At 34.7% G+C, this 15,817-nt stretch overlaps 1 protein-coding gene across 1 annotated transcript; it reads left to right on the top strand.

The window, feature by feature from the left end:
* Positions 1-13,914: 13,914 nt before the first annotated feature.
* Positions 13,915-15,552, top strand: LOC141677494 (expansin-A15-like). The gene is made up of 4 exons (XM_074483461.1): positions 13,915-14,064; positions 14,169-14,290; positions 14,393-14,690; positions 14,780-15,552. Coding segments are annotated over exons 1-4 (729 nt in total). The 5' UTR covers positions 13,915-14,062; the 3' UTR covers positions 15,087-15,552.
* Positions 15,553-15,817: the final 265 nt, after the last annotated feature.

The raw sequence follows: 15,817 nt of genomic DNA, 5'->3' as shown, positions 1-15,817 counted from the left end.
AGTATATAATCTGGTCATAATGCTCTAACAGAACCATATGCCTGCGTCTCATACAATCCAAGGATCTCTCTACACTGGTTCTGCCATCTAATCCTCCCCTCCCTCTCTGCCTGAAAGCGTCGGTAAGTCACTGTATGATGCTCATGAAGATCAGTGCTGGAACCTCGAGAAGGTAATGGTCCATCTACCACATTCTCATCCATAAACTCTGGCTGAGGAAGCTGATAAACTCCCGGAACAGGTGCATAAATGGCTAATGGGGCAGGGAATAAGACAGGCTGCTCCATAGGTGCATACACTGGCGGCTCTGCCTCTGGCTCCATCTGTGGTATCTCTGGAATCTCGACTGGTGGCATAGGAATCTGAGGCTCTAAATCCTCCCACTGCGGAAGATCAACCATGTCAGGAATATCGAACATCGGAAACTCTAATGGTGGGAAATATGGTATCTCTGGCTCAAAGTATGGAAAATAATCTGCAAAACCTGGTACCTCTGGGGAAAGTGGTATCTCTGGTGGTGGTCCAGGTGGCAATGGTGGAGGTGGTGGCAATGGAGGTAAGATATGCTCTGACACTGGGGCTAATACCGGTGCTACCACTGGATCTGTCTCGGTCCTCTCCGTAGACGATGATAAAGAAGCCATCTAATATACATAAAAATAATAACATAAAAACAATCAAATCACAATTCCTAAAACTCATAACTTCTAATCACATAAAAAAACAATCCTAACACTCTTACTTCTATCCTATCTCATTTTCCTATCTTATCTTAGCCCTAACTTTCTTGTTTTCAAAAGTCAAACCTAAGCTCTGATACCAACTATAACACCCTCCAAATCCGGGGTATAGATTTGGGGCATTATTAACAACAATTACCAACTAAACCTGTACAAGCGGAATATAAATATAATAATTACCCCGAACTATCACTACTCGGGATCTTTTAAGGTCTGAGTTTGAAAACAAGAATCACATACTACACTTTATTACAAACCCAACTAAATAAAACCTGTCTCAAAAACTCTCTTTGTTACAAAACTTTATTCTATCTACAGTCTAACTACACAACTTTTATTCAAACTACATAAGACTTTTATTCAACCCAACATTACTACTTATCCTGCTACACCTGATCTGGCAATTCAAAGTTCTCTTCGGGAATAGGAAGGAACACTCTTGGTATAAGAGGGTCCCGCTGCTTGACTCGCTTCTTGACTATGCAGGTTCTGATGGGTTTCATTCTCTACCTTAACTGTAAAACAATAAGAGTAACAATAAAAAGAGATAAGCCAAAATTGCTCAACAAGCCTGCAACAATATATATAGTATAAAGAAAGAGAAATGAGTAAAACAATAAGCTGCTGGTCGGAACAACCATCTGAATCTGTATAGAATAGTAATTTGCCAATGCTGGCGAGTACCAAATGAACAAGACTGGAAACAAGAACCAACATATGCACTATAACCTGCTGATCAGTCAGAATATAGTGCGGATCTATACCCAACTGCATAGACCCAACCAACATAAGGAGTACTCAGGCAACTATGGCCTATTAAATAATGGTCTGGGTAAAACCCAGCCCGTATAGTAACCATCCAGTCCAAGGCTTAGCATCCGGAACAATCGGAATGCTATTGATATATCCAAACACCGGGATATACCAGAGTATATGTAACAAGGGTAAAGGAATTGAAATATGAACAGGGAATTCAATAAATTGGGTAAATCAAGAATTGAAATGAAATTGGAATCAAGCGATAATAAATGGGTAACATTGTATATGAACAATGATTATCAAAGAGAACTAATACGATAGAAAAGAAATATAAATCACTATTCTGAATTTAGAATAGGGGAAAAACTTGTCTTGCGTGTACTTAACCTGGTTTAACTCACCGCCTTCTGACCCTAGCTTCCTTGGCCTTGCTAACACTAAACAAATCATGGAAAGATAGGCATTTAGATAACTTACTATATCCGTGTATCTTGAATTGATAACACGCAACCTTATCAGTCTACCCATGCATTTCTATCTGACTCGTATATATACACATACATTTATACAACACATAGGTTCACATAATCACATAAAGCACGTAGCACATAAAACACATAATTAATTTCTAGATTTATAATTATTTTTAGAATCAATTCTAGACTTATACCTGCATTACTAGTCTTATCTGATTTTATTATAATTTTTCGGGATTTATTCGGCTCAATTATACTCCTACTAGGACCTACGAACTATCAATTATCACCAAACCACTTTCTTTCGGAAGAAATTATAACTTACAACTATTTTTATTGGATTCATCTCATTTTTCTGAGTCTAGGGGTCTTCGTTTCGCTCAAATCGAACTAACAGTTGAATTATTATGAATTAAACAAGATTTAATTAATTAATAATTAATTATAAATAATTAATTATAATTAAACAATCCTTAATCATAATTTTAAATAATTAATTAATAATTATTGTATTTTAAAATAATTAATCCCTAATTATTAGGAATTATTATTATTTATTACAAATTATTATTACTTATTCGATCAGATCGATTATTTACAAATAATCAATCGATTTAATTAACCGATACGCTATTTATCGAATAACTACGAATTACTCGAATTATAAATCAACTTAACGATTAATCACTCGTATAACTACGAGCTACTCGCAATTCCCACATAATTACCGAACTATTCTATCATTATTGAAACTCATACGATTCGCTAAACAGATAATTACCGATAACTATTATACGATACGAATAATTATCACAATATTATTCGAATAACTAACGCTCGAATAATAATTCTAATTACCGAATCATTATTCGCACTATTAACTAATTATTAGATTATTAATTACCTCACTTAATTATTTCTAATCCTTATTTACTAATTAATTACCTAATTATTAATTAATTACCCAATTATTAATTAATTAGATAATTAATAAATAATTAGATAAATAATTAAATAATTAATTAAATAAATAAATTCTAATTTATAATTTAATAAAATAAATCAGAAATTATAAATACTATTTTTCAGAATATCAAACTAATTTTTAATTAATTTTTAGAATTATTAAAACTGATTTTTAATTACTAAAATATAAATAATTAATTATTTTATTCAGAAACACAAAAACATAACAGGATTTAGGGTTTTTAGGATTGAACCGGGGTCGAAACCGGGTTGCAACCGGGTCGTCCCCGACCCGATCGGGTCGGGAAGAACACCGCCTGCACTCCCAGAATCCGACGCCGGAGGAAAAATTCCGGCGAGACGAAAACACTTGATTCTAGTTCGCATCTTCTGTGTTTTCCAAACCCAGCAACAAAACGATGTTCTCCCTTCCTTTCTCCTTCGTCCTCGTCGACCACAACGGCCGGAAACGCGATGAACACGGCGGCGGCGGCGAAACTCCGGCGAGCTCTAAACGGACACCAAATCGAGTAAAACCGGTGCCAAACGACTCCATAATCGACGATCTAAACGCTCGTAGCAACGAAATCATTAAACAATCAATCAAAAACAAAACCCGAATTCACGAAATAAACCCGAAAATACAAAATTAAATTCAAGTAATCCAACAACAAAAACATGTACATAATCAGAAACTACGAATCACCAGCTTCAATTTGACTACTTACATGAACGATTTGGACTCCGGAATCACCTTCAAATTCACGATTGATTCTGCTGCCCTGTTCTTCACAGAAACCCTAACCCTAATTCCTTTTCTGATTTTCTTTTTATTTTCTGATTTTTAAGTATAATTAACTGATTTAATTACTAATAAATCAGGTATTTATATTTATGAAAATAATACCCTTAAGTAAAATTAAGGGTCTAATTATACTCCTAATAAAAATATTTGACCCCAATTTTTATAATTTTGGGTATTAATATTGAATTTTTAAATATCCAATAATTACAAAATAAATACTAAAAAAATTCTCAAAAATTGTGAAAATTATAAAAATACAAAGAAAATGATATATAATAATTTCATGATCATATAAAAATAAAAATATAATTTTTGTGGGGTTTTTGGTACCCGGAGGGGTCTGGAAAAGTCGTTTTTCGCGAAAAAGGTCAATTTGTAAAACGTCTAGGGTTTCAGAATAGCGATTTGGTATAGGGCATTTTTAATAAAATAGAGCCAATGATTTTGTTTGAAATACGGCTTTTAAAACATAATTTTGAGCTGTACAGGTTTTAATATAATATATATAACTGACGATAAAACGCTCAATAAATATCCAAAACACGTTTGGATCAAAGCAGCCAACACATAACACATAGCAGTTATGGTTTAACGACTTAACACATTTAATCACATAATAATACACATAATTTATCATTATTATAATATAATACAAGCGTAATTCCTCGGTCGTTACATTCTTGCTGGCAATAGCCTTTAGCAACCAATCTGGCTTTGTTCCTTACTACTATGCCATTTTCATCCAACTTGTTTCTGAATACCCATTTGGTGTCTATTGGATTCTTTCCTTTAGGCTTGGGTACCAGCTTCCATACTTTATTCCTTTCAAATTTGTTTAGCTCCTCCTGCATAGCTAAAATCCAATCAAGATCTAACAAGGCTTCTTCTACCTTCTTTGGTTCTTCCTTTGACAGAAAGCTGTTGTATAGACATTCTTCTTGAGTTGCTCTCCTGGTTTGAACTCTAGAAGAAACATCACCAATAATCAGTTCAAAGGGGTGATCTTTTGTCCATTTCTTTGGTTGAGGTAGATTAGCTCTAGATGAAGAGACCTCAATGTTGTCTTGATGTGTGATTGAGTTTTGATTGCTAGAAACCCCCCCTGAGTTTGAGGATCTTTGATTTGAGAAAGGGGTACTTTCTATAGGTGATCTACCTTGACTTCCTGCTCCTTTAGATAACCTGACGGATGGTGAATTTTGAGTACCGACGGATGAGGCAGGTTGTCTTCCGACGGATAACACAGATTGCCTTCCGACGGATGAAGCATTATGTAACTCGACGGATCTTGAGTTTTGTGCTTCATTGGTGGTAGATTTATCTGCATTATCCTTAGACACTGTTTCTTGATCACTCTCATCATCACTTTCATCACTGACCATCTCAACATTGTCGAATTTGAGGCTCTCATGGTAATCTCCATCTTTCAATCCTTCAATCTTTTTATCATCAAACACAACATGTATAGATTCCACAACAATGTTGGTTCTTAGATTGTAGACTCTATATGTTTTACCAACTGCATATCCAACAAAAATTCCTTCATCTGCTTTAGCATCAAACTTCCCATTTTGATCAGTATGATTTCTCAGAATATAGCATTTACAGCCAAAGACATGAAGAAAGTTTAGAGTTGGCTTCTTGTTCTTGAACAATTGATAAGGAGTCATGCATCTTGCTTGATTAATCAGAGAGATGTTCTGAGTGTAGCATACAGTGTTTACAGCTTCAGCCCAGAAATATGTTGGTAATTTTGATTCTTCAAGCATTGTCCTTGCAGGTTCAATAAGTGATCTGTTCTTCCTCTCCACTACTTCATTCTGTTGTGGAGTCCTTGCTGCTGAGAACTCATGTAAGATTCCATTTTCCTCACAAAATGCTATCATGACATAGTTCTTGAACTCAGTTCCATTGTCACTCCTGATTCTTCTAACTTTGAAATCAGGATGATTGTTAACTTGCCTTATGTGATTGATGATGATTTCACTAGCCTCATCTTTAGACTTTAGGAAATATGTCCAAGAGAACTTTGAAAAATCATCTACAATTACTAGGCAAAATCTTTTCTTTGAAATTGACAATACATTGACTGGTCCAAACAGATCCATGTGAAGCAGTTGCAGAGGCTCTTCAATTGCTGAATCAAGTTTCTTCCTGAATGATGTTTTGATCTGCTTCCCTATTTGGCAGGCATCACACAGTCCATCCTTTGTAAACTCCACTAGAGGAATGTCTCTTACTAGTTCTTTCTTTACCAGCTCATTCATGGTCTTGAAGTTTAAATGGGATAGCTTCTTGTGCCATAGCCAACTTTCATCTTGACTTGCTTTACCGAGAAGACAAGTTACATATTCTACTTTAGTTGAGTTGAAGTCAGCTAGGTACACATTTCCTCTTCTCACACCAGTGAGAACCACTTTGTTGTTTTGATTATTAGTCACAACACAGGCTTCTTTATTGAAGGTTACTGAGTTGCCTTTATCACAAAGCTGGCTGATATTCAACAGATTATATTTGAGACCATCCACTAAGGCAACCTCTTCAATAATGATATTATCCTTTGAAATCAAGCCATATCTCACAGTATAACCCTTGCTGTCATCTCCAAAAGTAATACTTGGGCCAGCTCTCTCCTTAAACTCTATGAGCAGGGTAGAATCACCATTCATGTGTCTTGAACAGCCACTATCCAAGTACCAAAGATTTTTTCTGTTTCCCTGCACACATCAAAATCAAATCAAGTTGATTTTGGTACCCAAGTTTCCTTTGGTCCTGCCTTGTTAGCTTTCTTCTTCTTCTGTTTCTTAGGTTTTATCTCATTTGACTTAGGAATTTCAGATTCTTCCTTAGTCAATTGGGTTGTACCTTTGAAACCACTAAATGCAACAGAATTATCATGCATGTTATGGCTAACAGGAAATGCCATGCTTGGTGTAAACATGTTATTCCAGTAAGGCATGCTAAATGACATTTGAGGCATACTGTATGCAGCATAATATGGATTAGGTGCAAATGGCATATTAGCAAACTGTGCATTCATATTTTGTGTAGGCATAGCATTAACAGGCATGGGAGGCATGGCATTCATATTAGGAAATTGAGGCTGAACAGACAAGGGAGTAGGCATGGCAGATTTGCAATTAACAGACAAATGATTTACACTACCACACTTGACACAGATTTTTCTAGGAGCATATTTATCAGGTGTGTAGTTATTGTGTTTGTTAATCCCTACTTTACCATTGCTATTGTTTTTCTTTTTAGTCTCTGTTTTTACCTCTATTTTCTCAAGTCTGTCACTTAACTGTTTGACAGTCATGTGACCAACATTAGCCTTTTTCCCTTTCTTAGCTTGACTTGACTCTCCTGAAACAAAGTTCTTGGAAACAAACCCATACTTTTCATTTAGCTTGATTAATTTGGCTTTGCTAATGGGTTTGCTTACAACCGACGGATGAGGATTTTCATCATTCGACGGATAACACTTTTTGTTATCCGACGGATAGTCTTCATCATCCGTCGAGTCTACATCTGTCAACAACCCATCTACCAAAATAGGTTCTAGTTTCTCTTTATTCTTCTTCCAGGCTTCATCACAAAAAGACTCAATTCCTTGAACTTTGGTGATTTGAGCATGAACATCCCTGGATGTTTTCCATGCTTTAATCACCTCTTGTTCACGCTCGAGCTGCTTCTTCAAAATTTCTTCCTTTTTCAAGGACTCAGTTAATTCCTCCTTGGCAATCTTACACTCAATTTTTAGTTTCTCAAACTCAACAAACTGAGACTCAAGCACATTATTCCTCTCACTTAAAAATAAGTTATTTTTTTGATTTTAGTATTTTCTTTAGTGAGAGAATTAAATGTAACACGCAAATAATACAATTCTGTAGACATGTCATTTATGGCATCATTACACTCAGCTTTAGATAAATGTGCAAGGTTTGTAGTGATTACCTGATTGCTTGAGGAACTTGTCTCTGTTTCATCAGACTTAGCCATTAGGGCTAGATTGACATAGCTGACATCTTCATCTTCATCCAAACCATCTGCTGCCCAGTCATTCTCTTGTGTAATAAAAGCCCTTTCCTTTTGTTTGAGTAGATCAAAGTATTTTTGCTTATAATCCACAGACTCAAACCTTTTCTTACTGGAATCTGACTTTCTACACTTATTTGCAAAATGCTCTGCCAAGCCACATTTGAAAGATTTGAATTTTGACTTATCCACCATGTTTCTATTTGGCTTGGCTGCTCCAAAGTTCTTTTTGAACTTGAGCTTGGAAAATCTCCTTGAAAGAAATGCTAGGTGCTCATCAATGTCCTCCATGTCATCTTGGCTCAATGATTCTTCACTTTCTGCAGCTAGCCCCTTACCCTTATTCTCATAGACCTTTGAAGTTGATTCTACAGCTTCCATCTTCACTTCCTTCTCCTTTTCCAGATCAGCAACTAGTGCAATGGATCCTCCTTTCTTCTTTCCTCTCTCCATTCTTTCATCCTGCTCTATCTCAAGCTCATAGGTCTTCAGAATGCCATACAGTCTCTCCAAAGTAAACTCCTTATAATCTTATGAGTTACTCAATGAGACTGTCATTGGTTTCCATTCCTTTGGAAGAGATCTGAGAAATTTCAGATTGGAATCTTTAGTCTGATAGACTCTTCCATGCAACTTAAGAGCATTTAGTAGTTTTTGGAATCTACTAAAAATGTCAGTGAGTGACTCACTTTCTTCATTGTGAAAATGCTCATATTGCTGAATCAGGAGCTGCATTTTATTTTCTCTAACTTGCTCAGTGCCATCACAAATTATCTGTATTGTGTCCCAAACTTCCTTGGCAGTTTTGCAGTTGATGATGTTATCAAACATGTCTGCATCAACACCATTGAAAAGAATGTTCATGGCCTTTTTATCTTTCCTGACTTGTTCAATGTCAGGATCAGACCATTCATGCCTTGGCTTTGGAACAGATGGTTCGTTTCCTGTTGCAGTTCTCATTGGAACATGAGGGCCTCTTTCTATGCAGTCCACATAGGCCTCATCTTGAGAAAGCATATGAAGATGCATCTTTACCTTCCAATGATGGTAATTATCTTTATCAAGAAAAGGAATCTTGACTCCAACATCTTTCTTGTTCATCTTGTTGAATTGTTTTGATCTTTAAACTCTTTGTAGATTAAGAGCTTGCTCTGATACCAATTGTTAGTCCCTTAACAATATAGCAAGAATTACAGAAGGGGGGTTAAATGGAATTCTTGAACCTTTTTCTCGAAATAAAAATGTTTAACTCGATTATAGATATATTTGTTTTGATTAGCACAAGGCGGAATGTAAACTTAATTGAATCAAAACATAAGTAATTAAAAACAAGAGTCTTTAAAAACTTTCTGGTGGATTTAAACAATTCCACCAGAGATATATATAATATATCGAGAGGACTCGGTGTGCAGGAATGCTCACAGCTGCTTACAAATTGAACTACTGAGAATACATGAAATGCTAATGATTCTGCTTACAAATATTTCTCTGTTTTTGTGTTTCTCAGCTATCTCAGTTATTTTTCTATTTGCTACTCTCTTGGTTTATATAATACCAAGATTACAAAGTCAAAAAGACTGAACAAATATAAAAACTATCAGTCTTAAGCTTTGCTGCTTTTCGTCCTCTATTACCCAGTTAATGGGCTTCCACAGTATGTTTGTATACATCTCGACGGCTGTGTGTCAGCTTTCACTGTTCAACTGCTGTTTGAATTCTTCATATGATCATCCGTCGACTTTCAGAACATCCATTGATGGTTTAATTGATCATCCGTTGACTGCTATATTAAACATCCGTTGATAGTCATTTGATCATCCGTCGATGGCTTTGTTAATCATCCGTCGGTAGCTATTTTGGCACTTAACTCTATTTCACTTATGCAGAATTACAAGACATCATCTATGTACAATTAATCAACCTATTCTACATATCTAGTTAAAGTCAACATGACTTATATGCTACTACAGATTCTATACAAAGGTGCATACATAACTGTGCTACAAACTTATTATTACATAAGCTACTCACTCGATGGATAATAAGTTAATCATTCGTCGGGACTATAATTCTTATCCGTCGAGTGCTACATAATTTCACTAAGTAAAATCTACTTAGATGTTTTGTTTATGAAATCATCAAGTACACAACATATGCACAGCATAGTTCCAGTCGGTGTTCCTTCAAGAACGTTATTTATGCTCCGCGTGAGTATCATGGTTGTTGTCACCGTCCCACGGATGGCGCCAAATGTTATGAGTAAAAAATTAAGTTATATTTAATGTTGTATTTAATGCTAGGGTTCGTGAGCTCAAAGCTCTATTTAACTACTCTCGTGCTTCGTGACTCAATCTGCCTTCACAAGATGCCTACATACCTTTCTTTATGCCAATGATCAAGTCAAAAACGTAGTTCTGATTTGTGGGGTGAGACCTCTTATATAGGCATGGGATGCCTTGAATTGAATTAGGGTTAGGAGACTTGATGAGCAAGTTTCAGATTTAGGATAGACTTTGGAGTCCTGGAATGTAGGGATTTGCTTCCTTATATGACTGTGTGGTTTGAGGACTACTCTTTTGAGAGTTTGACTCTGATTTGGACTTGTTTTCTCAGTCATAACTTGAGCTGATACAAGACCTACGAATTTAATAATAAATCCTTGGTATGTGCCTTTTGTGACCAATTAATGATAAATTAATTGTTGTGCCTTAATAACCGGGATTCATCTTTGGACCAAATTGGGCATAATTAATGCGCTTATTTATCACGTAGTTATAATTATTTTTATCCCATATCTCTTATATTATCTTTATCCATAAAAATCATTTTTATTTCTTGTTTTAATTTTTTTCTCTCATTTTTCGTTTCTTGTCTATATCCTTTATTATAATATTAATAAGGAGAGATAATAAGGAACATCGTTGGAGTTGAAATGTAATATTACATCCTAAATTACTAAAAATTAATATTTTATAATATTTATAAGGAACTCATTAGCACACTACACGATTTGCTCTCATGCCTTATTTATAAAAAACTAAATTTCATTACTTATCTTATTTTTAATAATAATATATTTATTTCCGTCTCATACATAATTAGAGTTTAATATAATATTACTAGATTCAAATTTAAAAAAAAATATATAATAAAATATTTTAAATTATTAAGATCCGTTATTTTAGATATTTTTTTAAGAATTATGTTAAAGATTTTTATTGAAATAGCTTGTAGGATCGATTGGTTTATGTCCCACGTATAAATGCGAACATTATAAAATCTAAAACTGCACGCGGATGAATAAAATATAAAAAGTCGGGAAAATAAAATACAATAGCGGTGGTTAAGAAGTCGAATTGTTATAACAAAAGTAGTGGAGTACGCCCATGAAATATTATCATCACCCATGTGCAGGTATACTCTCTGTTTCGTTTTCTGTAATTAATTATACAAACCAGAGTCGTCTGTTTCTACAACAAAATTAATGTTTATTTTGTTTGAATTTGCAAGGGGATTGTGCAAGTGCATTAACCACGGCTCTTGCCGCAATAGGATTTTCGTATAAATCACAACTTTTACCAATACGCTTATTAATTGGCTTTGAAAAACAATACAGGGCCATTGGCATATGTATATGTCCTGACTTGCGACTCAGGGACACTGCAATGCCCTTTATTGTTCTAACGACCCAATTATATGGTCGGGGATTACAATTGTTGACCATTTCCAAGTTAGAGTCCAGATCGTTTATTGCCTCTCCTGCATTAGCAACTTTTTATTGGCCGGTTGTTTACGTCCCTTTTAATGTCATATTTACAAAAAAAAATCAAAATTTTATCTTGTTTTCGCATATATCCCCAAGTATTGTATTAAATCTTAAGTTAATCTGTGTATTAGTTATGAAGTCAAACATTCAAAATAAATATATAGAGGGAGACATGAAAAAACTTAATAAAAAATGCATTAAAATATGAATGAGACAATTATTTAAGGTTAAATATTTTTTTTAATATAACTAAAAAAATGAAACAAGTAAATTTGATCACGTGAAAGGTAAAAAACTGACCAGTAGAGAGAAAAGAATATATTAGGAGAAAGGTGAGGGATGGAAAATACGGACTTTTCTTAATAATCTAGAGGTGCCTGATTTCTTAGGTTCCTGATAATTTTTTCTGCACATAAAATCCTCAAAAATTTGAGTTTCGAACGTCACGAAATAAGTAATAACCATTAATCTAAATATCAATATATGCTTTGATATTATACATTTACACATGCTCGGGCTATTAAAAGATGAACATCTGCCACCTAAGCCAAAGTGATTAAACGACGAACTGTAATCAAAGACGAATTGGTAGTAGGGGAGGAACTTTGGGGACCGAAGGGAGCCCCGGTCCGTGTCAACTGCGGAATAATCTCAGAATTTTAATATAAAATTTTAAAATTTACTATCAAAAATTTTTTTGGTCCCCCTAGATTTAAAAAAAAAATTGAAATTGAGAATTGATTATACAAAATTTTATTGATTTTGTTAATTATTTCATTCAAAATAATATTGATTAAATGGAAATCATGGAATTTGTTCATTAATCTTAATGCTTGATAAATAAACATATAAGATAAAGATAGTACAATTTGAAATTAAAAAAAAATGCTTAAAACCAAAGTCTAAAAACAGAACATACTTGTGAAGATGAAGAACCTTCTGCCACCTCAATTGAAGTCACTGGAGATGGAGTTGAGCCTCTGATTTTTGGTGGGATAAATAGAAACTCCGAGCAAAATCCTCAAAATCCAGAGATTGTTAATGAAGGTATTGATTCTGAGAACACTGATGAAATTATTCATTTCAATTCGTTAATACGTGATCCTAGTTTGCGGAAACAAATTGAGACTTATCATCCAAATAAAAAAGATTTAATTAGGAGAGTATACATTGATCTTGGCCCATATCAACATGTACAAGTTTATCCCTTCTCTGCTACAGGTCTTTCAACATAGAGAACATTTGCAAGTTAGCTGAAAAATTTTATCCAGAAAATTTTTTGGGAGATGAAAAAATTTATCTACAGTGTGAACTACAACATTATGGGTTAGATGTTCCGGTTCATCCAGATTTGAAGAATCTGTCTACTCTTGGTGATTTATGTCATGGATTGGTAACCACAGGGAAAGCTGACATGTATCCATTAGTTCATAGACTATTAAGGCTTGTCTTGACTCTTCCAGCATCTACTGCAACATCTGAACGAGTTTTTTCTGCTATGAAAATTGTGAAAATAAGTTTTCGTAATTGAATGGAAGATGAATTTCTTAGGGATTATTTGATAGTGTATATTGAAAAGGAGATTGCGGAGACCATTTCTACCGAGGAGATCATTGATTTTTTTTTTTGATCAAAGAAAGGCATGCACATCTCAAATAAATCGGTATATTTTCTACTTTTATTTATTTTGGTCCCCGATGTTAGATTCCTGGTTCCGCCCCTGATTGGTAGAACGTTAAAAATTAGTAAAAGGATTAAGAGAAGAAAAGGATGAGTTAGAAGCAAAGAATTAAACACACCGGAAAAAAGTGGAAAGAGAGAGAAGGGGGCCTAAAGAGAGTTGTTGCAGCAAATGGTCGTTGCTTGCATGTGCGCCTTGATATGTTTCTAACCATCACCCGGATATCAATTGGCCCACTCCTAGATTTACTACCCACCCTTTTTCATTTTCATATTCTATACTCCTGCACTCTACACTATTAACTTTTATCCCAAATTTACCTCTCACGTAAAATTTTATTTTATTCTAAAAACGAGAATTAGAATTAGACGGTAAAGATATTTTGTAATGATTAACTAAAATGATTAATAAAATACTAATTAATTATGTTTAATAAAATACAAAAATACTGAATTTATTTAACTATATATTAATTTAAGAAAAAAATGCGGTGAATAATTGGATTATAAAGTTAAATCGATCGAGTTCCCTAGAATGGTAAATTGATTAATTTGATGATTAATCAATAAAATCGAGAATTTTTAGAAGATAGACTCCTGTCCTTTATCCGAGGGTATTTTGGTCCGGCCATTTTTGAACGTAGCAATCACTCCTGGCTATAGCCAAAAGAGAGCTATTTTGTAAATTTGCATTCCCTCGTTCCATTTTTTCCTATAAATATACCTTACCATTTACAATTTCTAAGCACCTTCCTACACTCTCCACACTCACACAACTCCTTTCTTCTTTTATCCATCTATCTCCTCTCCTTTCCTCAACTTCCTAATCAAAATGTAATCATCTTGTCTCCTATTTTATATTTTTATACATGCTACATCTGTGTACTTGTTTATAGTTTTCTATACTAGGCTAAATGTGTTTTGACATTCATGTGTAGGAAAATGGTGAATCTTGGAATGTTCTTTGTTGCAATAATGGTCTCATCTGTTCATGGATATGGAGGTTGGTCTGGTGCTCATGCAACCTTCTATGGTGGGGGTGATGCCTCAGGCACAATGGGTATGTAAAAAAACAAACAAAATAAAACAAAAAATATATATTTAATTTAATTTTTTGACTTTGTTCTAATCATTTGGTTTGGTACTTGTTTATGTTTTATAGGTGGGGCTTGTGGATATGGAAATTTATATAGCCAGGGTTATGGAACAAATACTGCAGCTTTAAGTACAGCTCTGTTTAACAATGGTTTAAGCTGTGGATCTTGCTATGAGATTAAGTGTGTTAATGACAATCAATGGTGTCTGCCTGGCTCCATTATGGTCACAGCCACTAATTTCTGTCCACCTAACAGTGATGGAGGTTGGTGTAATCCTCCCAACCAACACTTTGACCTCTCTCAACCTATTTTTCAACACATTGCTCAATATAAAGCTGGCATAGTCCCTGTTTCCTACAGAAGGTAAGCCCAAAAACTTTCTTCTTACAGTAGTTTTTACTATCAGTGACATTTTCTTGATTTCACAAGTAACAAATCTTGGGTTTCTGAAGGGTGCCATGTCAAAGGAGGGGAGGCATAAGGTTTCAAATCAATGGTCACTCTTACTTCAACTTGGTTTTGGTAACAAATGTTGGTGGTGCTGGAGATGTTCATACTGTAGCCATCAAAGGATCAAGAACTGGTTGGCAACCAATGTCAAGAAACTGGGGACAAAACTGGCAAAGCAACAACTATCTAAATGGTCAATCTTTGTCTTTCAAAGTTACCACAAGTGATGGAAGAACTGTTATTTCAAACAATGTTGCTCCTGCTAGTTGGTCCTTTGGTCAGACATTCAGTGGAGCTCAATTCCACTAGCAACCATCAGATACTCGGATTAATGCAGGCTGCAACTTGGAAAATTCCTATGTTTTTTTACTTATATTGTCACTAGTATTAGTATTGTGACTTTATATTGTATTAGTTTTTTAGGTATTTTAGTTAGGGGGGAGGGCTTTTTGGTCCTTTAATACTTATATTAAGTTGGTTTTTACTAGGGTACCCTGTAATATGAGAAACAGGGTATGCCTTGACATTTGTGTCCTGTTTTCCAAATTGCCCCTTCTGTCTAAAGACAGGAAGTTGGCAGTGGTGGACTTTTACCACCCGCCTGCAGTAAGTTTTATTTTTACCATCCATTTTGTATTGTATTAAGGCTTGTAAGTTGATTATTCAGCTGATGATTGGGGGTGAGGTTTGAACTGTAAATCTCATTCTGTGGGTTATGTAAAGAAAGTTAATTGTGATAAAGACTATTCAATGGCTTTGTTCCATTTCCCTTTCACATCTGTAAATGAAAACTGAGCTCCGTGATATTTGTGATAATGCTACTTGTGAGCCCAAATTCTACTATTTCTAAGTGAAATATGGGCCATATATTCCAAAGCCCGTGCATTGAACTTGTATCTATGAAATTTGAGAAGTCGACTACTTGAATTTCATACAACATTTCAATTTTCTTTTTGTAATTTCAGGCTTTCAGCCAGTTTAGTAACCTTTTTGATTATCAAGTTAAGTGTTTATACCGGAGAGTTGTTTCTTTTGGGTGT

This window comes from Apium graveolens, chromosome 8, assembly GCF_009905375.1.
Source record: "Apium graveolens cultivar Ventura chromosome 8, ASM990537v1, whole genome shotgun sequence".
Taxonomy (NCBI): domain Eukaryota; kingdom Viridiplantae; phylum Streptophyta; class Magnoliopsida; order Apiales; family Apiaceae; genus Apium; species Apium graveolens.
This window is presented reverse-complemented; position numbering and strand designations above follow the sequence as displayed.